This window comes from Moschus berezovskii, chromosome 10 (genome assembly GCF_049115385.1).
Source record: "Moschus berezovskii isolate FMDL1 chromosome 10, NW_MosBer_1.0, whole genome shotgun sequence".
In the NCBI taxonomy this organism is placed as follows: Eukaryota; Metazoa; Chordata; class Mammalia; order Artiodactyla; family Moschidae; genus Moschus; species Moschus berezovskii.
In genome coordinates this window covers 82,133,611-82,157,288 of record NC_142469.1, presented here as the reverse complement: position 1 = coordinate 82,157,288, position 23,678 = coordinate 82,133,611, and the positions used below count along the sequence as shown (strand labels likewise).

At 42.6% G+C, this 23,678-nt stretch overlaps 1 protein-coding gene across 2 annotated transcripts in view; it reads left to right on the top strand.

Moving 5' to 3' along the window:
- Nucleotides 1-4,246: 4,246 nt before the first annotated feature.
- The window catches only part of IL20RA (interleukin 20 receptor subunit alpha), a 35,193-nt gene continuing 15,761 nt past the window's right edge, over nucleotides 4,247-23,678 (top strand). Inside the window, exon 1 of one of the 2 annotated variants that reach the window (XM_055433495.2) lies at nucleotides 4,247-4,494. In XM_055433495.2, coding sequence (XP_055289470.2) covers nucleotides 4,386-4,494 — 109 coding nt within the window. In that variant the 5' untranslated portion in view covers nucleotides 4,247-4,385. The remainder of the gene's footprint in view (nucleotides 4,495-23,678) is intronic. The other variant, XM_055433496.2, reaches the window with a different exon arrangement.

Genomic DNA, 23,678 nt, shown 5'->3' with positions numbered 1-23,678 from the left:
TGAAACTGAAACTCCAATACTTTGGCCATCTGATGCAAAGAACTGACTCTTTGGAAAAGACCCTGTGTTGGGAAAGATTGAAAGCAGGAGGAGAAAGGGACAACAGAGGATAAGATGGTTGGATGGCATCACTGATTCAAAGGACAAGAGTTTGAGTAAGCTCCAGGAGTTGGTGATGGACAGGGAAGCCTGGCGTGCTGCAGTCCATGGATGGGGTTGCAAAGAGTTGGACATGACTGAGCAACTGAATTGAACTGAACTGAGCTGTAACAACTACATTTGTGCATTTTTCTGTATGCATATTAGACTTCACAATTACAAAACATTTTTAAAAGCATGTACCACTTCTCAAAGGGGCTTCCCCAGTGGCTCAGCGGTAAAGAACCTGCAAGGAATACAGAAGACATGGGTTCGATCCCTGGGTCAGGAAGATCCCCTAGAGGTGGAAATGGCAACCCACTCCAGTATTCTTGCCTGGGAAATCCCCTGGACAGAGAGGCCTGGAAGACTACAGTCTATGGGGTTACAAGAGTCAGACATGACTTAGCGACTGAACACACAGGACACAATACCACTTTCCAAAATAAAAACTGAAGAGTTGGGGGAAGATTTTATAAAATTCCATAGGATTTGAAATATTAGATATAGCTTGGATTTAAGAAGACAGCATAACAAAAATTACTAGTGGCCCCATATAGCCACAGAGTAGTTCATTCAATCAATGAAGACAGCATGGCAGAGTAGCCTAAAAGGACTGTAGAAATCCTCTAAATACTGGATGCTTATTATTTCCCCAGCAGTCTCCTTTTCTGCCACCCCCAACCCTTTTCAGAGAACTTTATCTTGCCACCCCTCATGTTCTAACTGCCACCTGTCCCCTAATATTCAGGTGTACTCCTGGAGCAGAAACCTTATTACATGCTGATCCTGCCCTGTCCATGCTTGGGTGTCCAGGAATGGCATCTCTTCCCACTCACAGGGTACTTTACACTAAGGAAATCAAGTCATGCTGCATTTTCATAAATTAATAAGAATACGTCTTACTATGTATGCTATTTCACAGTTCACCCCTCATATGTATGTGATTCATTTTGTTATGCATTACTATAAGAGGCATACAAGGAAGTCATTAAAATACAGACTGGAACTGCATTAACCAGGATTCAGATCTTTGTTCTGTCCCTTTAAGTAAACCATCTGTACAAGCCTGTTTGCTCCTTTTGTAACTCGGGGTAACATAACTGACTCATAGAATTGTTTTAAGGACTAAAGAAAGTAGCAGATATAGAAATTTTAGTTGGTACCTGGCTGACAATAAGAATAGAGTAACTTCAGATGATGATGATGATATTATCCCTGGAAACTGTTTAGGAGTTAAACTGGAATAGGGAAAATTTATACTATCTGTTTGTGGTATTAATGTCTGGGTTGGGATGGGAAGTATTGGTTTATGACCTTTCTGAATAGAAAGCCCAGAAACTCATACATCAGGTGTCACAGAACTAAGATTCCAGTGTGATAAGTCATGGTAAGAAGAGTTGTAATGTTTTTGAGGAGAAGAAAAACGTTGATCTGAATGTGTTGCTGCTGCTAAGTCACTTCAGTCGTGTCCGACTCTGTGTGACCCCACAGACGGAAGCCCACCAGGCTCCCCCTTCCCTGGGATTCTCCAGGCAAGAACACTGGATGTGTTGAGTCATTCCAAAAATCCGTGGAAGGATATACTAGAATCTATTTCAACCTGAGAGGTTTAGACTGGGAGGGACTCAGACTGTCTCTTACTGAAGTTCACAAGAGTGAGAAGATGGTAGAATTTAAAGGTACTAAGGAAACGCCCTAAGGTGAATTCCAGGTTACAGCTAAAAGCAAAAGTCATGTCTGTCCTCTTTAATGCATGGGCAACAACTGAATGCCTAGCAATTTCTCGGGTCACACTCATCCTGCAAAAGCCATAGGCAACCTGAGGACAGAAATGTGAGTGTGTTCACAGGTATTAGACCATAAAAGTCTGACTCACTGTCTGATCAGCGCACAGGAGAAGCTGAGGAGGAAGGGGGGGTGGGGAGGCAAGGGCACACAGAAGATGGTTGGCTCACAAACAGGGGCACCCACTTATGAGTGGGAAGGACTACAGGTCTCAGGTACGCTCCCCATTTCTGCTTCCTAGAAGGAGGAAACAATAAACTGTTCCTGCTCAAGCTAAGAAGGGTTAGGAGACTACAGATTACAGGGAACTATACTCAATATTCTGTAATAAACCATAATGGGAAAGAATATGAAAAACAATATATATGTAAAACTGAATCACTTTGCTGACAGCAGAAATTAACACAACGTTGTAAATCAGCTATACATCAATTTTAAAAAAAAAAGGGGAGGTGGGAGACAGGGAGGGAAGGTTATGCATATTTGCCTCAGCCCTTTTAGGGCCATGAACAATCCACATTGGAACCAAAACACACACACGTCTTAAGGTTTAGATACCAAAAATGATCGACTCAAAATACTTCTGTGGCAAATATACATCATGTTTAACCCACCAGAATTGAAGTAATAATGATGGTGCTAGACTAATTTTTAATGGAAATTTAGTTGATTTACAATGTTGTGTTAATTTCAGATAGAGAAAAATATGGCTCACTTATATGTACACATCAGTTCAGTTCAGTTCAGTCGCTCAGTCGTGTCCGACTCTTTGCGACCCCATGAATCACAGCATGCCAGGCCTTCCATATAGGTTACTACAAGATATTGAATATAGTTCCCTGTGCTCTACAATAAGTCTTTGCTGTTTATCTGTTTTGTGTATATTAGTTTGTATTTGTTAATCTCATTCTCATTTATCCATCCCTCATTCCCTTTCCCCTTTGGTAACCATGTTAGTTTTTATGTCTGTAAGTCTGTTTCTCTTTTGTATATATATTCATTTGTATTATATTTTAGCCTCAACATATAAGTGATAGCACATATTGTCTCACTTAGTATATATTCTCTAGGTTCATCCACATTGTTGCAAATGGCAATATTTCATTCTTTGCTACAGCTGAGTGACATTTTAGACTGTGTATGTATGCTGCTGCTGCTGCTAAGTCACTTCAGTCGTGTCCGACTCTGTGTGACCCCATAGACGGAAGCCCACCAGGCTCCCCTGTCCCTGGGATTCTCCAGGCAAAGTATTTAAAATCCAGAAAGGGACTTAACTGCTTTAGTGAAGGAAATGAAAGTCGTTCACTCATATCTGACTCTTTGCGACCCCCTGGACTATATACAGTCCATGGAATTCTCCAGGCCAGAAAGAATACTGGAGTGGGCAGCCTTTCCCTTTTCCAGAGGGTCTTCCCAACCCAGGGATCGAACCCAAGTCTCCCGCACTGCAGGCAGATTATTTACCAACTGAGCCACAAGGGAAGCCCTTTAAAATCCTATGGAATCTTATCTCATCAAATCTTCCAACTCTTCAGTTTTTGTTCTGAGCAGTGGTATTGTGCGTTATGTGTTTAGTCTCTAAGTCATGTGGGTCTCTTTTGCAACCCAATGGACTGTAGCCCACCAGACTCCTCTGTCCATGGGGATCTCCAGGCAAGAATACCAGAGTGGGTTGCCATGCCTCCTCCAGGGGATCTTCCAACCCAGGGATCAAACCCACGTCTCATGTTTCCTGCATTGGCTGGTGGGTTCTTTACCACTAGTACTACCTGGGAAGCCCACTGATAACATAAACATTTTAAAATGTTGTCCTTCCTAAACTCTTACCAAACCAATGAGTCCAGTTAGGAAAACAGAAAACACACTATTTACTCTAACAGAAAGAATTTGCTATGAGGAACTGTTTAAACAGTCGGAAGGGAAGTTTTCCCTGCAGTAGTGACCTCCTTGGACTTCCCCAGTGGCACAGCGGTAAAGAACCTGCCTGCCGTGCAAGAGAGGTGGGTTCCATCCCTCGGTGGGGAAGATGCCCTGGAGAAGGAAATAGCAACCCCTCAGTATTCTTGCCTGGAAAATCCCACGGACAGAGGAGCCTGGTGGGCTACAGTCCGTGGGGCGTGGGGTTGCAAAAGAGGACTTGCAGACGAAACAACAATAACAAGTGACCTTGTTGGTTGGGGAGGTGGAAAGTCACGTATTCTCGGAGCTGCGAGCCCGCCGGCTGGGAGGAGAAGTCGGACACTCCCCTGGCGCTGGCACCCAGCTCCGGCTCCTGCGGGACGCGGGTGGGGCTCCGCCGCAGCTCCGCCTCCCCCGGCTCCCAGCCGATCGGAGCGCGGCGCGCTGCCTGAGCCCCGGCCCAGGGTGCGGAGGGGAGACGGCGCTCCCAGCGCCCGCGGCCCGAGGGGGCGTCCCACGCTGACGGCTGCCTGCAAAGATGTGACCCAGCCCCGGCGCCCATGTGCGCCCCCGGACCCTCAGCGAGGGTGGCGGCCAGAGGAGCCCCGGCTCCCGGCCTCCTGGCCCTGCTGTTCCTGCTGCTGGCGGCCGCGCCGACGGGACGCGCAGGTAGGAGTATCGCGCCCGGGGCCAGCCCAGCGCCCAGCTCCGACCGATTTCGTCCAGCCCGCCTCAGATTTTTGCTTTCAGGCGCGCCGAGCAGGAGGATCGCAGGTCCGCGCGGGGAGCCAGGGAGCCCGGGGAAGAAACGCCGCTGCCTCGCGCGCGCTGAGAACTTACTCACACTTTTTGCGAGTGTTGCGGGTGACGGTGGAGGAAGGTTGACGGTAGTCGCTCCGAGTGGTACCTGCAGCTGGTAACTTGCGGTCGGTCACAGTGCCCTAGCACATTGCACTTGCGCCCACGTCGCAGGCTGTCGCCACCCCCGCCGCGGCCCCACGGACCAGCTGCCCTTCTACAGGGAGCACCCCAGGGAAGGAGGCGATGCCTGCGCTTTAAAAAACCAAACTCCGGGAAAGAGTTGGGCTCGCAGGGGACGGGAGCTAGAAAGGGGTAACGTTTCTAAAGTAAGATCCCTTTCCGGGGCAAGTCTTTTTTTTTTTTTTTTCCTTTGCAGTTTTGACCACGTACATATAAGTGCCCTTTGATTTTTCAGAAGTAACAAAACTTTGAACTGATCTGTGATACAGGTTTTTTTGGTTTTAACTCTACCAGCTGCAAGGCAGTAAATCAGAATGATTCATTTAAGTGATTTCTGTTTTCCTTCTGCATTTCTACTGTACGAGAAAAAGAATGTTTTTAAAGCAAGGTATCTAGGATCCTCTCTTTTTTAAAAATTTCAAGCAACAGAGCTTGAAATACTGTGTTTTGTGCAGATTTGGGCCAGGCCTCTATGTTTTTAACCCAGAACTGAACAATGACTGTGAATGCAGGAAGTTGTCCATGAAACTGTGGTGTCCTTAGTAATCAAAGAACAAGTTGCAAAAGTTAAATATAATTACAAAGGTAAGAAAAGTGTGCATATAGATCTTGGAGAGATTTTTGGACAATAGACATTATGCACAAAAAGCTTCTCTTTCTCTTCTAAATCCTGAAGTTACCAGAAATTGTCATTCTTTTGTCTTGTGATAAATATTCCTAGGTAAGCTGAATGGGAAGAGACTGCTCCTGACTTAGCCAGATACTGAGCTTCAACTAACTGACAGGAATTTGGTTGTTTCTATTTCTAATCAAAGAAATAAAGCTTGTTCCTTAATTGGATTGGGAGGCTGACATTAGAAGGTAATAATATTCTTGGCTTCAAAGCAAAATTAGGGGAAAAAACAAAGAAACTCTCTCCTGACCCAGGTACTTTCTTGGCTCGTCTTAAAACATTCCTGTCCTCTTCTGGGCCTCCAGGTACACTGAGAGCTGATGGGAAAATCAGGTGAGAAGGTACATGTGTTTATGTGGATAGAGAGCTAGGCCGTCTTGTTGGTTCCACCACCATATCTGTTGAGCCATGTGAAGTTTCTAAGAATTATGTGACATTGCCACATTCCAGTAGTAAATGCTTTAATATTTCAAAAATTTTGGCACAAAAATTTGAAGTGATGCAACTCTGTGATTGGATCGGGCTGTACTACAATACCAAACATCCAAAGAGAAAGAAAAAAAAAATTTCAGTGTGGCATCAGCATTTTAGGAAAGTTCTTGGTATTGCATTTCAGGTAAACTTTTAAAGGAATTCGGAACATCTGTACCACACCCGCAGCAAGGCAGGAGGGACACAAACTTGACTCTATCAGCTCTCCAGGGACAGAAGTTTCACTAGGAAGTTCATCACTATGGTTTGGCTGTCTGGTCCTGTTGGCCTAATCCCATGTCTTATTCATCACTGCAGATAAAGAATCCTGGTCAGCATAATATTAATGAGCATTTAAAGCCAGTAACAGAGAGTGAAAGGAGATGACTTGCCAAAGTCACGTATCTCCTCTCCTCAAACCCTTCAGAAACTTCCACTGCTGATAGAATCATTCTAAATTCTCCTGTGTGGTCTTATGTGACCCCCTCCTGCCAGTCTCTTCAGCCTCACTCACACCACTTAATTCCTACTATTGTGGACTTTTTCCAGTTCCTAGAGCAAACCAGACTGTTTTGTGTCACAGGGACTTCATACTTGCAATTCCTTGTGCTGGAATGTTCCAGCCCACTCTGTCTCTGGCTAACTCCTGTTCAGACTTGACATCTCACCTCCAGTGTGCCTCCCTCAAGAAGAGCTTCCCAAGATCCCCAAAGAGGGGAAAAATAGAGTTTATCGTTTTTATGAATGAAGGAGCCAACTCTAGGTTTGCAGCTTTCGAATATGGTCTAAATATTTAAGTATCTCTGCTTGTTAGAACTAATATACTATATTTAACACAGTGAGGGTATTTGTTGAAGTGTTTCTACTTTGATATAAACACAGCAGTATCAGGTATTTTATTTCATGGAGAAGTTATTTTAAGATATCTTTCACACACACAAATGATTCCAGTGAACTAATTAAAATTTTTTCATTACTTTCTTCTTTCTAGCTTTTCATTTTGAACTAATATGAGACTTACAGAAAAGCTATGGAAATAATAGAGCTCCCATTAACCCCCTCACCCTGTTTCTCTTAATTTTAACATCTTATATGACCACACAGTGTTCAGAACCATGAAATTAACATTGATGTAACACTGTTCAGGCTTCCAAGGTGGCTCAGTGGTAAAGAATCCGCCTGCCAATGCAAGAGACTTGGGTTCGAACCCTGTGTTGGGAAGGTCTCCTGGAGAAGGAAATGGCAACCCACACCAGTATTCTTGTCTGGGAAATCCCATGAACAGAGGAGCCTTGTGGGCTATAGGGCATAGGATCCCAAAGAGTCAGAACAAATTTAGCAACTAAACAACAACAATGTAATACTATTCACTAAACCACAGCCTCTGTTTCAGTTTCACCCTTTTTTCCCACAAACGCTGGTTTTGTGTTCCAGGATCCTGATTACCTTTAGTTGCTGTGTCTCCTTCCTCTCCTCCAATCTGTGACAGCTCCTCAGCCCCTTTTTGCTTTCATGTCCTTGACACTTTAGTGAGTCTTGGTCACCTTTCCCTCAGACTTGTCCCTCAGTATGGGTTCATTTGAGGTTTCCTCATTAGAGTGAGATTATTCCCTTTGGGCAATAATACTACAGAAATGACCTTATCTTTACCAGCCCATCCTATCAAAAGGTTTATGATATCAATACATCTTCTTCCTGATGATGTTAACCTTGATCATTTGGTTTAGGTGGTGTCTGTAGGGTTTTTCACTGTAGAGTTCCTATGTTCACTTTCTGATTAATAAATATCTAGTGGGACGATCGGAGAAGGCAATGGCGACCCACTCCAGTACTCTTGCCTAGAAAATCCCATGGATGGAGGAGCCTGGTGGGTTGCAGTCCATGGGGTCGCTATGAGTCAGACACGACTGAGCGACTTCACCTTCACTTTTCACTTTCACACATTGGAGAAGGAAATGACAACCCACTCTAGTGTTCTTGCCTGGAGAATCCCAGGGATGGGGGAGCCTGGTGGGCTGCCATCTATGGAGTTGCACAGAGTCGGACACGACTGAAGTGACTTAGCAGCAGCAGCAGCAGCAGTGGGAAGATGTTGTGAGATGGAGCAAGTATCCTGTTTCTCCTCAAACTTACACCCACTAATTTTAATATTCATCAGCATATACTGGATGCAATAGCTGTTATGCCTAATGGTGATTTTTTAATTTCACTCTTTCCTTCTCAATTTATTAAATTGGAATTCTAATGCAGGGAAGAGCCTTTGCTTCTCCTTCATTTATTTCTTTATTTAGTTTCTTACATATATTAATATGGATTCATAAATGTTTACTTTATTGTTTGAGTTATAATTCAATACTATTATTATTTAGTATTAATTTTATTGCTCAAATTTTCCATCTTTGGCCATCAAAAGCTCTTTTAGTTTGGTTCCTACATGCTTTCAACAAGCCCCATTCTTTCTGAGCATTTCACTACCTTGTAGCATCACAAAATATTTCAAGTTCATCTCATATTTTCCCTTCCTCCGATCTGAATGGGCTTCCCAGGTGGTGCTAGTGGTAAAGAACCTGCCTGCCAATGCAGAAGACATAAGAGACACTGGTTTGGTCCCTAGGTTGGGAAGATTCCCCTGGAGGAGGGCATAGCAATCCACTCCAGTATTCTTGCCTGGAGAATCCCATGGACAGAGAAGCCTGGTGGGCTACTGTCCATAGGGTCACACAGAGTCAGACACAACTGAAGTGACTTATCACGCAGGCATGAAGGGCTGAATCAGCTACTTCCCCAAGGAACTCTAGCTCCTTCTCCTGGAGAATAAGATCTAGAAACCAAAATCTCGTTGCCAGGTGTGCTCATTGCTACTGGAATGTTGTTTCTAGGCTCTCTTAAAAAAAAAAAAAAGCTGACTGGCGATGTTAAAATTAAATATTTCTTCTGCTTTATTTTCAAATTCTTTTTGATACAGAAAACTAGGCTTGAAAAGAACTTAAAATCCCATCCAACTGCTTCTCTTGTGAATTTCTTCTGCAGCATAACTTCCAAGTCATTACCTATCTGCTGTCGAAGCACCTCCCATCGTAGGAAACTCACTGCTGCTGCTGCTGAGTCACTTCAGTTGTGTCCAACTCTGTGTGACCCCATAGACGGAAGCCCACCAGGCTCCCCCGTCCCTGGGATTCTCCAGGCAAGAACACTGGAGTGGGTTGCCATTTCCTTCTCCAATGTGTGAAAGTGAAGTCGCTCAGTCGTGTCCGACCCTTAGCCACCCCACAGACTGCAGCCTACCAGGCTCCTCCATCCATGGGATTTTCTAGGCAATAGTACTGGAGTGGCTTGCCATTGCCTTCCCCCAGGAAACTCACTACCTGACACCCAAGTCACCACGTCCTGTCATTGCAGACTTCCAGCTACTGGAATGTTCTTCTGTGTAATGAGCTCAGATCTTGATCTCTTTCACCTTCTCCTATTCTCTCTCAGAGTTGATCCTCACTCTGAATGGATCGAGTTGTACAGGACAAGCTGCTCAGCTCATTGACTGCAACCATCACATCCCCTCCGTCTTCTTTCATCTCAGCTAACCACCTCCCCAGTTGCATCATGTCAGGTCCCTCTCTCTCCTGGTCTTTTCTGCAGGTGTGTGTTCTGGATTGTCTGTAAGCTCTCAGGTTGACTCACTGTAGATCGTGATGAGATGGCTCATCTGCCACATTTTAAACACTACCCCGGCATGTCGGTCCTTAAGTGATTTAGCATCAGGTTCTTGGTGAACACAGGTCCCTAATGCCTAAAAGTTACCCTCCCTTTTTATCTTCGTTGTCTTCTCCTATGAGACACAGACCTTGACCCCTCATTTAAACTCTGACTTTCATACTAATATAATGTCATTTTGTAGAGGCAGTTTTTTTCTCTTTACTTCTTAGATTATAGAGAATGGAAGTAAGGCATACTGTTTTGGCTAGAGCTGGTGAAATCTGTGATGATGGACTTTAATGCAGTTAATGAGAATTTTCTGGAAAGGAAATTTTTATTGATTACAAATATTATCTATTCAAAATCAGTTCTATTTTTCAACTTGGGTGCTCACTGCATTGCATGCAGAGATGCCAAAATGACTTCCACTCAACTTTTCCAGTCACTTTATGCATGGCTTTATCAAATGCCAGCTCCACCTCCAGGCACAGAGAATGGCATACCTCTCTTCTACAGGTTTGTCAGGAAGTTTCCCTTATGCTTCTTGAGTCAGAGCATGTATACCTTTAATCCAGCCTCCTGAAATTTCCATTTCATACAATTACATTTGTATTTTGGTAATATGAGATATTTTGGCAAGTGTATCCTCTTAGTTAAAGCTTCTATTTACATTGCTTCCCCCATTTAAATTTCCTTTTTTTCAATGTTGCAGACTTTTTTTTTTTTTCTTTCTCCTACATCAATCCCTTCCTTTTTGCTTTCAGGTAACTTGGCAGCCCTTAAAGCATTCATTGTTCTCATAAATAAACATTATGTTCATTTTTGAGGAAAGATGTGAGCAACAGACACCTACTGTATTACTTTTCTAGGGCTGCCATAACAAAGTACCTCAAACTGGGTTGCTTACATCAATATAAATTTACTATCTCACAGTTCTGGAAGCTAGAACTGAAAACTGTAGGAGAGTATCTGTTCCACGCCTCTCTCCTAGCATCTGGTGGTTGCTGGCAATCCTTGGCATTCCTTAGCCTGTTGAGCACCATTCCAGTCTTCTGCCTTCACACAGTGTTCCTTCTGTCTCTTCACATAATCTTCCCTCTGTGCATGTCTCTCTTTGTGTCCAAATTTTCCATTTTTATAAGGATACCAGTCATGTTGGATTGAAGCCCACCGTAATGAGGTACTGGAGGTTGGGATTGCAGCATATTCCTTTCACCATGCATTTATAACAACAACCATACCCTCAACGGGCTTCCCAAGTGGCTCAGTGGTAAAGAATTCGCCTGCAACTCAGGAGACCCGGGATTCAATCTCTGGGCCAGGAAGATCCCCTGGAGGAGGAAATGCCAACCCACTCCGGTATTCATGCCTGAAAAATTCCATGGACAGAGTAGCCTGGCAGGCTACAGTCCATGGGGTTTGCAAAGAGTCGGACATGACTGAGCAACTGAACAGGCATGCGCCATACCCTCAAAGACTTGGAGGGTAGTGAGCAGGACCCATGAGCTTGGCTCTTAAAGTGAAGAAAAGCTGCCTTTTCAATCCTGTGTAGTTCTCCTCAACATATTTATTAATCTATGTCCACCGCCGAAGGGAAACTTCTGCAGCGGTCTCACACCTGGAAGCCTCCCTTGAGAATGGAAAGGGCATGCTGCTACTGCTGCTAAGTCACGTCAGTCGTGTCCGACTCTGTGTGACCCCATAGACGGAAGCCCACCAGGCTCCCCCTTCCCTGGGATTCTCCAGGCAAGAACACTGGAGTGGGTTGCCATTTCCTTCTCCAATGTGTGAAAGTGGAAAGTGAAAAGTGAAAGTGAAGTCGCTCAGTCGTGTCCGACCCTTAGCGACCCCACAGACTGCAGCCTACCAGGCTCCTCCATCCATGGGATTTTCTAGGCAAGAGTACTGGAGTGGCTTGCCATTGAGTCTTATGCTTTCTTTAGCATGAACATAAGAGAAAGCCACCATTGTGTCATATATGCAAACACGGAATCACTATGTTGTATGCCTGAAACTAATATAATGTTTATGTCAATTTTATCTCAATTTTTAAAAAAGAGAAACATCAATGGATGCGTATTAAGATGATAGAGTTCAAATTTCTTCAGCAGAGGGGTTCACTCTCTTCCAACCCCTACCTCCATTTCTCTATGGGGCACTTTCCTGCAAAATCTTGCTCCAACATGGACCATTTTCATGCTTAAGGCTAATTACTCATATGATTCCAAGTCAGCCTCCCTCCTCCACTTACATTAAAACATATATATTTAAAAGGTTCTCTAAATTATCTACTAAATGCTTTACATTGTTATTTTTTTAATTGGCTAATGGTTTAGTGCAAACTAGAACAGCATATGTAACTTGGGAGTAAATAACTTAGGGGAATGCAGTATTTGAGCTGATCAGATGTAATGAAAAAGAGTTAGCTTCGTAACCCCCACACATTCATTTTGAGTTTTCGTAAGTTAAAATATAACTTGATGCAATGTGATTTTTAAATAACCTTCTTTTGAGTACTTTTCATTTATTCATTCACTTAGTGTCATTCATTCATACATTTCAGGAACTGTTCGAAGTATTGAATTGAACAAGAAAGCAAGGGCTCTTTCTTTGTAGAGCTTTTAATCTCAGATGATTACAGAACTGAAGAAACCAAGCTTCTTTAGAAGCACAGAACAAGGCAACTGCTCTAATTTAGGAGTCAAGCAGGGCTTTCTATGAAAAGGGAAACTGAAACTTATGAGAATTGCCAATATACTCGTTGTATTTTTCATTTAAAATACTAGCAAGAAAATAAAGTTAAATCCTGCTCTAAGCATATTCTATCTGTAAATGACCAGATAGTTAATATTCCTTTTCTACACTTACATTTTTTTCTTATAAAGCTACTAATCAACAAACAAAACCCAACAACAAATAGCAAAATCCTACGAAAAGGAGGGATTTTTTTTTTGAGGGTGGTATTGCAAATGGATAGGAGGAAGGAGCTTTGCAGCTTACGGACAGCCTGACCTCAAGGTCATTGACAGCCTCACCAGGTCACTGTGGACTGTGACTCTACTCAATGCTGAGTCCAACTGCAAACAGTTATCGAAAGGCACCCATGTTACAGCTGTAGTTTTCTAAGAAGGCTGGTATCCTAGGTGCTGTTTCCTACTTCCTTGAATCAACACAGTCCTTTGAAGGCTCTGTTAGCTTTAATAGCAAGAGCAAGGGAACGTCTGCACTGATGCAGTCTCTGCATTGATCCTGGAGAAGTTCCAGTGCTGCCAGTGCCTTATCCTGACCAGTGTTTTTTTGACATCTTTGTGGCAGGGTAACTACCCCTAAGAGCTGATCTTCAGAGAGACCTGAGTTGCACATGGAGCCCCCATCCATTGTGTTATATTTAGTTACACGACTTCATCAAGGCATAATCCAACCTGAAGAGGTCTAAATCGAGTCCAAGTCACTGTTGAAAACAGCAAAGCATTGACTTGTCACTACAGAGAAGAGTTAGCCCACTGAAAAAGAATGCATCTTTCTGACTGTATTTTTAATGGCTGCTCTACGTTTCTGTCTTCATCTTATTTGATTAGATAGCTTGCACACTCTCAGCCTCATTTGCCTCAAAATCCCAATCAACAATGAGCAGAAGTAAATATTATTAATTACTTCCAAATCTCCACTAAGTAATTATTTTTAAGGATTTTTGTTTGTTTGTTTCTCTTACGTTTTTCTATGTTTCTCTGTCTTCTCACATTTTTATCTTGTTCATTTTCTCTCTGAATATGTGAAGTGATAGAGGTATCAGTGGAAAAACTGTATTACATATGTGAGGATAAAAAGAAGTACTGGATTTGAAAATGATGTGAAAGATAAAATGGATGATATATGTTGATATTTAATAAATATCTGTTGATTGAACTTGGAGCTCCCAGTAGTGGTTCTTTCCAATACCTTCAGTTCAGTTCAGTTCAGTTCAGTCACTCAGTCATGTCCGACTCTCTGCGAACCCATGAATCACAGCACGCCAGGCCTCCCTGTCCATCACCAACTCCCAGAGTTCACTCAAACTCATGTCCACAGAGTCGGTGATGCCATCCAGCCATCTCATTCTCTGTCGTCCCCTTCTCCTCCCGCCCCCAACCTTTCCCAGCATCAGAGTCTTTTCCAGTGAGTCAACTCGTCGCATGAGGTGGCCAAAGTATTGCAGTTTCAGCTTTAGCATCAGTCCTTCCAATGAACACCCAGGATTGATCTCCTCTAGAATGGACTGGTTGGATCTCCTTGCAGTCCAAGGGACTCTCAAGAGTCTTCTCCAGCACCACATTTCAAAAGCATCAATTCTTCGGCGATCAGCTTTCTTCACAGTCCAACTCTCACATCCATACATGACCACGGGAAAAACCATAGCCTTGACTAGATGGACCTTGGTTGGCAAAGTAATGTCTCTGCTTTTTAATGTGCTATCTAGGTTGGTCATAACTTTCCTTCCAAGGAGTAATCGTCTTTTAATTTCATGGCTGCAGTCAGCATCTGCAGTGGCTCCAAATGGTTTCTCTCTGTTCTTTCTTTTCATTTATTTATTTTCAATTTTTCGCTTGCGCTGGGTCTCTGTTGCTTCACGCGGCTTCCTCTAATTGCAGAGTGGGGACTGCCCTTGAGTTGTGCTGTGTAGGCCCCTCACTGTGGTGGCTTCTCTTATTGGGGAGCAGAGGCTCTAGGCACACAGGCTTCAGTAGTTGCAGCACTCAGGCTCAGTAGTTATGTTGGGCAGCTTAGTTGCTCCGCGGCATGTGGAATCTTCCTGGACCAGGGATTGAACCCACATCCGCTGCATTGGCAGGTGGATTCTTATCCACTGTTCCACTAGGGAAGTCTGTCTCTATTCTTTCTTCTGTCTGTTCCTTTCTGAGGCAAGTTATTGAGTTGTAGAGACTACAACGCACATTTGAACCTTCTTTCCCACAGTTATTGTGATAGTCACTTTGGATAGACACTTTGGCAATCACAAAATGTGGAGAAAATCAAACCCTTGCCCTCAAAAAGCCAATTTCTGAAAGGGAAGGGAAGGCATTCACACAAGAAATTACATAAGCCAATGGGACTGATTCTCTAACAATGGGACCAACATATACAAATTGATAATGACATCTTCAAAATAGGCATTTTAGGAAGCTATGCACAAAAATCTGACAGTGTTTTTCCTAAACTCCTTTCTTCAGAGTTCTGGATAGAACCTGTACACGTTGGTCAGAATAACCCATTAAGTGGCAAACCTCATTTTGAAGGTGTGGTTTAATTTTCAAAATCTTTCAGAGCCACTTCCAAGCAACTTATATAACCAAGCTAAGAAATGCTATGTTGGGCAAAAACAAGGTGTGCCTTTCTTTTAAAAATGAGGTGGAATTTTGGCATATTTATAACCTACCTCTAAAGACAGTTGTAGCTAAAAGTATATGTGTCCCAAATGTCAGAGCTGAGCAATGCCGGGGATAATTATAAACAATCCGAAGGAAACTGCTTGGAAGATGTGCACTCTTTTTGATGGGTAAACGCCAATATATTTATTTTAATAAGTAGTCTCAATCTTAAAGTCTAGTTTTCTCTCATGCACCAGTAGCAATATTCCAGAACATGTTTAAGCACATAGATTTACTTATTGAGGTGTGGCTGTAAGGAAATAACATGTTTTTCATGTATGACTTATGTATCACTCATCCATATAAACATTCACATACTTGGCAGGGAAAGCGTGTATTGATGGATTATGTCCAGATTCAGAAAATACCTGGGCCTTCTGTGTGTTTCTGTCTTCCAGTGCACCTTAGTGACTGGCAGTTTCTATTTCTAGTAGGTGCCTGGTAATGAGGTGGAATGAATGATATGACTAAGTATACTTCCACCAGAAAAAGATTCAGTGAAGGAGAAATACTCAGGTTTTCCTCATTGAATTTCTTATATATCTCCTTAGAAGCAATTTTCAGTAACATGCAAACTTTGTAATGATTGTGCAATCTCTTCCCACAACACTGTCCTTTGAAGCATTCCCTAAAGGCAGCAAGTGAGCATCCTAGCAGAGAGATCTCTGTTGTCCTAAGGACACTTGGACTCGAGCACCCTCTGAATGGTTGAATAACCGCAGGCAAGTCGGTCAGCCTCTCTGGGCCTTTATTCAGCTGTGAAAGGGGAATAGTAACCATGGAGGACAACAGTGTTGTTGTTTAGTCACTAAGTCGTGTCCAACTCTTTGCGATCCCTTGGACTGTAGCCCACCAGGCTCCTCTGTCCATGGAATTCTCCAGGCAAAAATACTGGAGTGGACTGCCATTTCCTCCTTCAGTGGGTCCTCCTGACTCAGGGATAGAACCTGTGTCTCCTGCATTGGCAGGTGAGTTCTTTACCATGGACCCACCAGGGAAGCCCATGAAGGACAAGTCTAAGCTAATAATTACTGAGTTCTTTCTTTGTACCAGGCACTATTTTAGGAACCTTATTTAATCATCCCAACAAGCCTGTGAGGCAGATAATAATATCATTTCATTTTACGAATGAGGAAATTGAGTGCAGAGGCTAAATAACTTACTTCAGGGCACACAGCTCAGGTAAGCGGAGAGCAGGGAGCAGGTGTCAGTGTGGCTCTAGAACTCTTGTTTTTATGACTTCTCTCCGACCTACTCACATAAACAATTATTGGAAGCCAATGAGATAGAGCAGGTGGCCATGCCCCATGTAACAACGAGCAGTCCTGTTATAGGCAAAGCAGAGGCCGTACTCAAGTACAACAACAAATGAGCTAAGCAGTAATAGGGAAATAGTAGCAGAATTGATAGAGAAAGATAATCGAGTTCAGAGGAACTAATGTTAGCTCCAAACCATACTCTCTCCTTCATAGAAGACAGTTAAGTATATTTTCTCAGGTTAATAGTTCCTGCATCATGCTTTAAGTGTTGGTTAGACGATTCACTTTTTAAGAGCACTTGAAATATAATTGCAGTGGCTGGGGAAGGAGGAAAGAAGAGTTAATACTTTTCAGGAAAAATAATTTAAAACTTAGAAAATATGCCTTTCCTTTTAGCATGATACAGTTAGAACAATACTTCATCTGCTGGAAGGCAGAGACACTGTTTAGCTCTCCTTCGGTGGAGGTTGGGATGAGATATTCACAGCTTTGCTTCCTGAAATTGATTAATCGCCCTCTGGTGCCATTTTGTACATCAACCCTTCTTAACCCCATTTCCCACAACAGAAAACTCTGTCAGGTGATTTTTTTCTCTTCTTTTGGTCTTACAAGGTAGTAAAGTATTTTCCTATTTTGAAAGACATTTATAATATGTGGCAACCACTTGCCATGAGCTGCCCTTCCTTCATTAAAAATATGTTGAGTATCCCCTGTGTACAGTGCAAGTTTCGCAGGGTTATTTCAAGCTATCAAGGTTTGGTAGTTCAGACTGTGTCACCCTCATTCAGATGCTCATGTGATCCTGGGTCCTGCTCTGTCTTCATGATGTATGTGAGCCAAGCAGTCCCTGGTTCGTTCAGTTCAAAAGTATTTGCCAGGCACTGGGGATACAAAGGCTCTTGTAAGACACGGTGCCCTGCATCAAACACCTCAGAGCCTGGTGATTACTTCACTGCTTTAGCTGCAGAAAGACAGATGGGGCTGGAGACTTTCTCAGGGCAGAGATGGGCAGGGCTCCCTCAGTGCTGAGGTTCCCAAGTTAATGAGCCTGCGAAACTTGAATGGTCCCAAGGGAGAGTCCCCAGAAGCAGCCACATTTGACCGTTCAGCCTCTTACAGTCTGATGGTTTTCCTCAGGAGTGCATGAACATGTTGTCCATAAAGGGTAAGTCAGAAAGTCTCAGCCCCAGAAGAGAGAGGTTTGGGTAACCATGAGACCAGTTACCCTCCATGAGTTCACGCTGAAAACCTAGCCAATTTTTACTGGTGTTCATCGAGTACTAATTTATGCATTGATTTTTCCCACAGTGTAATGAAATAGAAATATCTTTTACTGTCAGGCATATGATTAAAACTGCAACATATTTAGACAGTGACCTTAGTATTATCTTTGAGGCCATTAGGAAAATGTCATACTATTTCATTACACTTACAGAAAGGCAACTATAAGATAACTCTTGAAACTAATGCAGCAGCCACACTTTGTAAAACTCCACTAATGAACTTGTCAAAGACTTACCCATTTCAAATGTCATTTATCTATTCTCTTTCTATTAAAGGACCCAAGAGGAGACAAAGGACTTTTTCTTTATGGTGCTATAACATAGATGAAGCTGGGCTAGAAGGCTTTCCCAAAGGCCTAGATATAATGAGAGGAAAATAAACACAGAGGGAACGCAAGTCTAAATGACATGACTTACAAGCTAGAGCTAACTCATCATTACTTGGGAGTTCATTAAGTGGGTCCTTCTTGCTGACTTCTCACAGCTTTGTTAGGGTAGAAGCCATCTTTTCTGCTGTCGTTGTTCATTGGTCTGTTCACACTCCATTTATAGGCTGTATTCCCTGTGTTGTACAATATATCCTTGTAGCTTATCTTATACGTAATAGTTTGTGCTTCTTAACTTTCTTCCCCTGTATTGCCCTTCCTCCCTCCCCACGGATAACCGCTACTTTGCAGGAGCCATCTTAATTACCCATAATCCAAGGGGACCCTGCCTCAAGTCTCCCTCCCATTGCCCAACATTCACACCCCCATCAGGGAAGCTCAAAGGGAGCCCAAAATTCTGGTCCCTTTCCGAGGTCTTCTGAATTTCACTTTCTCTTGAAAAAATGCCTCCTACCCAGAGATTGTCATCAAAAATGCCCACTCCCTTTTAGGGTATACCATGCGTACTCTCCACAATATCACAACACAGTCATGTCATTAAAATAGCACAGGCCAATATTCATTGAATGGAGGCACAAAAGGGAAAACAAGGCATCTTCTAGTTCCAAAAAATATTTAGGGAGAGAGTACCAAAATTATAAAGGGTATAAAACAGCTAAGCAAGTTAGGGGTTTGCAGGTAATTTGGTGTGACTAGTGAACATAGGGCATTTGGCTGAACACCATAAGGAGAGGCCAGTCCAGACTGTGAAGACCCTTGTACCAAACCAAAGTTGTAGTGGTACAGCACTCCCAGAAATAAAATTAGGTGTACCAATCCAAAAACTTTGTGATTTTGGATATTAAATAGAATGACTCTCAGAAGATCAGATCTGTACTCGCAGGCCATAAATCTATGTGAACAAAGGTGCTTTTGTTACTCACAGATCAGCACATGACTCCTGACATCAATGTGGGTATGACATATTTTCACTTGGATGTTGATTAAATTATCTTATCAGTACAGGCAGGTTAAGAAAATGACTTATCTCAGTTGGAACATTTGTTCAGGAGTGTTTTCTTTATGTTTTTCCAAACTGGAAACAAATAGTACCTACGACTTTGTAAAGGTGAAAACACAAGGAAATACTAGTTATCGATTGTGCTTTTTTTTAAATGTGCTGTTTCTCCCCCTCAGAAACAAGTACTATTCTATTTTCTATCATTCTGTTGCATCATCAAAAGGGCAAATATTCCTTAATAAATCCTCATCTGTTGATGTAGCTTTCACAACAGGCAACTCTCGTACCCATAAGACTCTCATAGCTCTGATTCATCATGGATTCCTGTTGTTTCTGCATTGAAAATAGAGCTCCCAGCTGTTGCCATCCCACTTTCCATATCCACAGCCAGCATCTTGGTGCCAGTTCAGCCATCCTCACTGGAGTTGCTGCAGTTGTGGTCTTACCCGTCTCTCCAGGTCTATCTTGCCCTCATTCAATCTTTTTTCCTCTCAGTAGTGAAATAATCCATTTGAAATACAAATAGGCTCTTGACTTCCACTGCCTAAAAGGCATCAGTGCTTTTCTGCTGTATTTCAATTATATCCCAACTTTCTTTCCAGGGTTTACAAAGATGGGAGTGGTGGTGGGCGATCTAGCCCCTTTGAACTTCTTCAATCACAACGTGGCCAGTAGCTTTCACTTTTTCTAGCCACACTGACCTTTTGACTGTTCCAAGGGCATGGTCTTTTTGGATTGGCATTTCCCCACCTCTGGAGTCTGCCTGGAACACTCTGCCCTCCCACCTCATAGCTGACTCTTAAGACCCTATCTAAGTAGGTTCTGTGACCCACTGCTCCAACCTTATTCTCTTCTATAGCTGGGGCACCACATGCTAGTTTGATTTTCGACTTGTCAATGGTGTCTCTCTTCCCACTTGTCTGGGATCTCTACAAGGGCAGGAACATACCTGTTTATTCATCATTATGTTATGACCAACCTAGATAGTATATTAAAAAGCAGAGACATTACTTTGCCAAGAAAGGTCTGTCTAGTCAAGGCTATGGTTTTTCCCGTGGTCGTGTATGGATGTGAGAGTTGGACTGTGAAGAAAGCTGATTGCCGAAGAATTGATGCTTTTGAACTGCGGTGCTAGAGAAGACTCTTGAGAGTCCCTTGGACTGCAAGGAGATCCAACCAGTCCATCCTAAAGGAAATCAGTCCTGGGTGTTCATTGGAAGGAGTGATGCTAAAGCTGAAACTCCAATACTTTGGCCACCTCATGCGAGAGTTGACTCATTGGAAAAGACTGATACTGGGAGGGATTGGGGGCAGGAGGAGAAGGGGATGACAGAGAATGAGATAGCTGGATGGCATCACCGACTCGATGGACATGAGGTTGAGTGAACTCTGGGAGTTGTTAATGGACAGGGAGGCCTGGCGTGCTGCGATTTATGGGGTCGTAAAGAGTCGGACACGACTGAGCAACTGAGAAGAACTGAACTGAACTGAACTGATGTATCCACATGGTGGCAGCTGTATTAGCTTCCTGGAGCTGCCATAACAAAGTACCATGAACTGAATGGCTTAAAACAACAGAAATGTATTCTTTCACAGTTCTGAAAGCTAGAAGCATGAAACCAAGGGGCTGGCAGTGCCATGCCCCCTCTAAAGCTTCTGATGGAAGCTCCTTCTTCACTTTGCCTAGCTTCTGGTAGTAGCCAGGCTTCTGGACTTACAGATGTATCACTCCAATCTTCCATCTTCAAGTGGTATATCCCTGTGCCCTGTGTCTTCAGATTTTTTTTGTTGTTGTTATTTTAGGGCTGTCCCTGGGGTAATGCTTTGATTTATTGACTAGAGGATATCCAAAACTGATATCTTTTCTGCCTAGGAAATCTAAATGATAATGTCAATCCAAATGATCTAAAGGACTAAAAGCTAGGATATTCTTCCCCCAGAAATAGTGTACCAAACAGCAACATCCATTTTAAAATGTATTTCTATTAAAGGTGTCTATTACTCTGAATCCTTATTAGTGTATTTATTGGATTGGCTAAGAAGTTCATGATAAGATGTGGAAGACACCAAATGAACTTTTTGGCCAACTCAATATAATGTGTTTAACAGAGCATTTATCTTTTTTAAAAAATTCAAAAAGTTGTTGCTGTAACCCTCACTTGTAATTAAAAGTCTAAGAAGTTTTCATTTTTCTCATTGGTTTTTTAAATTTTTTCATAAAGATGAAATGAAACTACTAAATAGAACATTTTTCAAGATTGTGAAAGCAGTAGTCCTTTATAACATCATTGGAAATGAAGGGAACCATTTTTTTCCTTCCTCCATCTAACTTATGGGTTTTTTTAAGTGATTAATTTCTCTTAGTTTCTCTAAGTTTTAGACTCTTTGTTGTATTAGATATCTAGTGCTGTGTAACAAGCTACCTCAAGACTTGGCAGCTTAAAGCAACAAATATTATCTCTCAGTTTCTGTGGGTCAGGAGTCCAGTAATGGCTTATCTGGTTCTGGCTCTGGGTCTTTCATGAGTGTAGTCAAGAGTATATGTGAGAGTATAGATGACTGAGGCTGCAGTCACCTGAAAGCTTGACTGGGACTGGAGGATCCACTTCTAAGTTCACTAATGTGCCTTTTGGCAAGAAACTCCATTCAATTCTTCAACATATCTTGGGAGGCCTGTTACTTGGCACAAGGTCCTCTGTGGAGAACTGTTCACAAAAAGACAACTGACATTTCCTAGAGTAAATAATCCAAAAGAGAGAAAGCAAGATGGCAGCCACAGTATCTTTTATAACCAAATATTGGAAATGATGTGCTCTCACTTCTGTCATACTCTATTGTTCACATAGACCAACCCAGCTACAGTGTGAGAGGGGAATATGCAGGCTGTGAATGCCAGGAAGAGGGGACCACTGAAGGTCACCTTGGAGACTGGCCACCAAAATTGTGGCAATACATATGATTTATCCATAATGTAAAGAGGTTTACACATTTAATAAATAGAATGGTAGGATGAGAAAATTGTTTAATGTTTTGATATTATTGTCACATTATTAATTCTCTTTATTTAACCTATTATTCCTTTTATTTAAACTATTAAAATGTTTATTTTTTAATCATTTCTCTACAGAGGATTTCTAGAATTAATCCTTTAGGATACAGAGTTTGTAACATTTTGATAACTGATACAGCATTTTAAGCTTCCCTGGTGGCTCAGTCAATAAAGAATCTGCCTGCTATGCAGGAGACCTGGGTTTGATCCCTGTTTTAGTAAGTTCCCCGGGAAAAGGAAATGGCAGCACACTCCAGTATTCTTGCCTGGAAAATCCCTTGGACAGACGAGCCTGGCAGGCTACAGTCCATGAGGTTATAAAGAGTCAGACACACCTGAACAACTGAACCACCACATGGCATTTCTAGAGGATCACTTAAACGATTACAAAACACTAGTCAAAAATGTCTGTTGAATCATTGAACATTAATGATTGACAACATATTTCAGGGGGTAATTTAAAACAATCATTTTATTATTTCTCCCAGTTCTGATGATTAACTAGGGCTCAGCTGGATGGTTCTTCTGCTGGCCTCTCTCAAAGCCTCTCACACAGCTTTCAGTTCAGTTCAGTTCAGTTCAGTCACTCAGTTGTGTCTGACTCTTTGCGACCCCATGAATCACAGCACACCAGGCCTCCCTGTCCATCACCAACTCCTGGAGTTCACTCAAACTCATGTCCATCGAGTCGGTGATGCCATCCAGCTATCTCATTCTCTGTCATCCCCTTCTCCTCCTGCCCCTAATCCCTCCCAGCATCAGAGTCTTTTCCAGTGAGTCAACTCTTCGCATGAGGTGGCCAAAGTATTGGAGTTTCAGCTTTAGCATCAGTCCTTCCAATGAACACCCAGGATTGATCTCCTTTAGAATGGACTGGTTGGATCTCCTTGCAGTCCAAGGGACTCTCAAGAGTCTTCTTCAGCACCACAGTTCAAAAGCATCAATTCTTCGGCGACCAGCTTTCTTCACAGTCCAACTCTCACATCCATACATGACCATGGGAAAAACCATAGCCTTGACTAGACGGACCTTGGTTGGCAAAGTAATGTCTCTGCTTTTTAATATGCTATCTAGGTTGGTCATAACTTTCCTTCCAAGGAATAAGCGTCTTTTAATTTCATGGCTGCAATCAGCATTTGAAGTGATTTTGGAGCCCCCAAAAAATAAAATCTGACACTGTTTCCACTGTTTTTCCATCTATTTCCCATGAAGTGATGGGACCAGATGCCATGATCTTCGTTTTCTGAATGTCGAGCTTCAAGCCAACCTTTTCACTCTCCTCTTTCACTTTCATCAAGAGGCTTTTTAGTTCCTCTTCACTTTCTGCCATAAGGGTGGTGTCATCTGCATATCTGAGGTTATTGATATTTCTCCCAGCAATCTTGATTCCAGCTTGTGCTTCTTCCATGCCAGCGTTCCTCATGATGTACTCTACATATAAGTTAAATAATCATGGGTGACAATATACAACCTTGACGTACTCTTTTTCTATTTGGAACCAGTCTGTTGTTCCATGTCCAGTTCTAACTGTTGCTTCCTGACCTGCATACAGGTTTCTCAAGAGGCAGGTCAGGTAGTCTGGTATTCCCATCTCTTTCAGAATTTTCCACAGTTTATTGTGATCCACACAGTCAAAGGCTTTGGCATATTCAATGA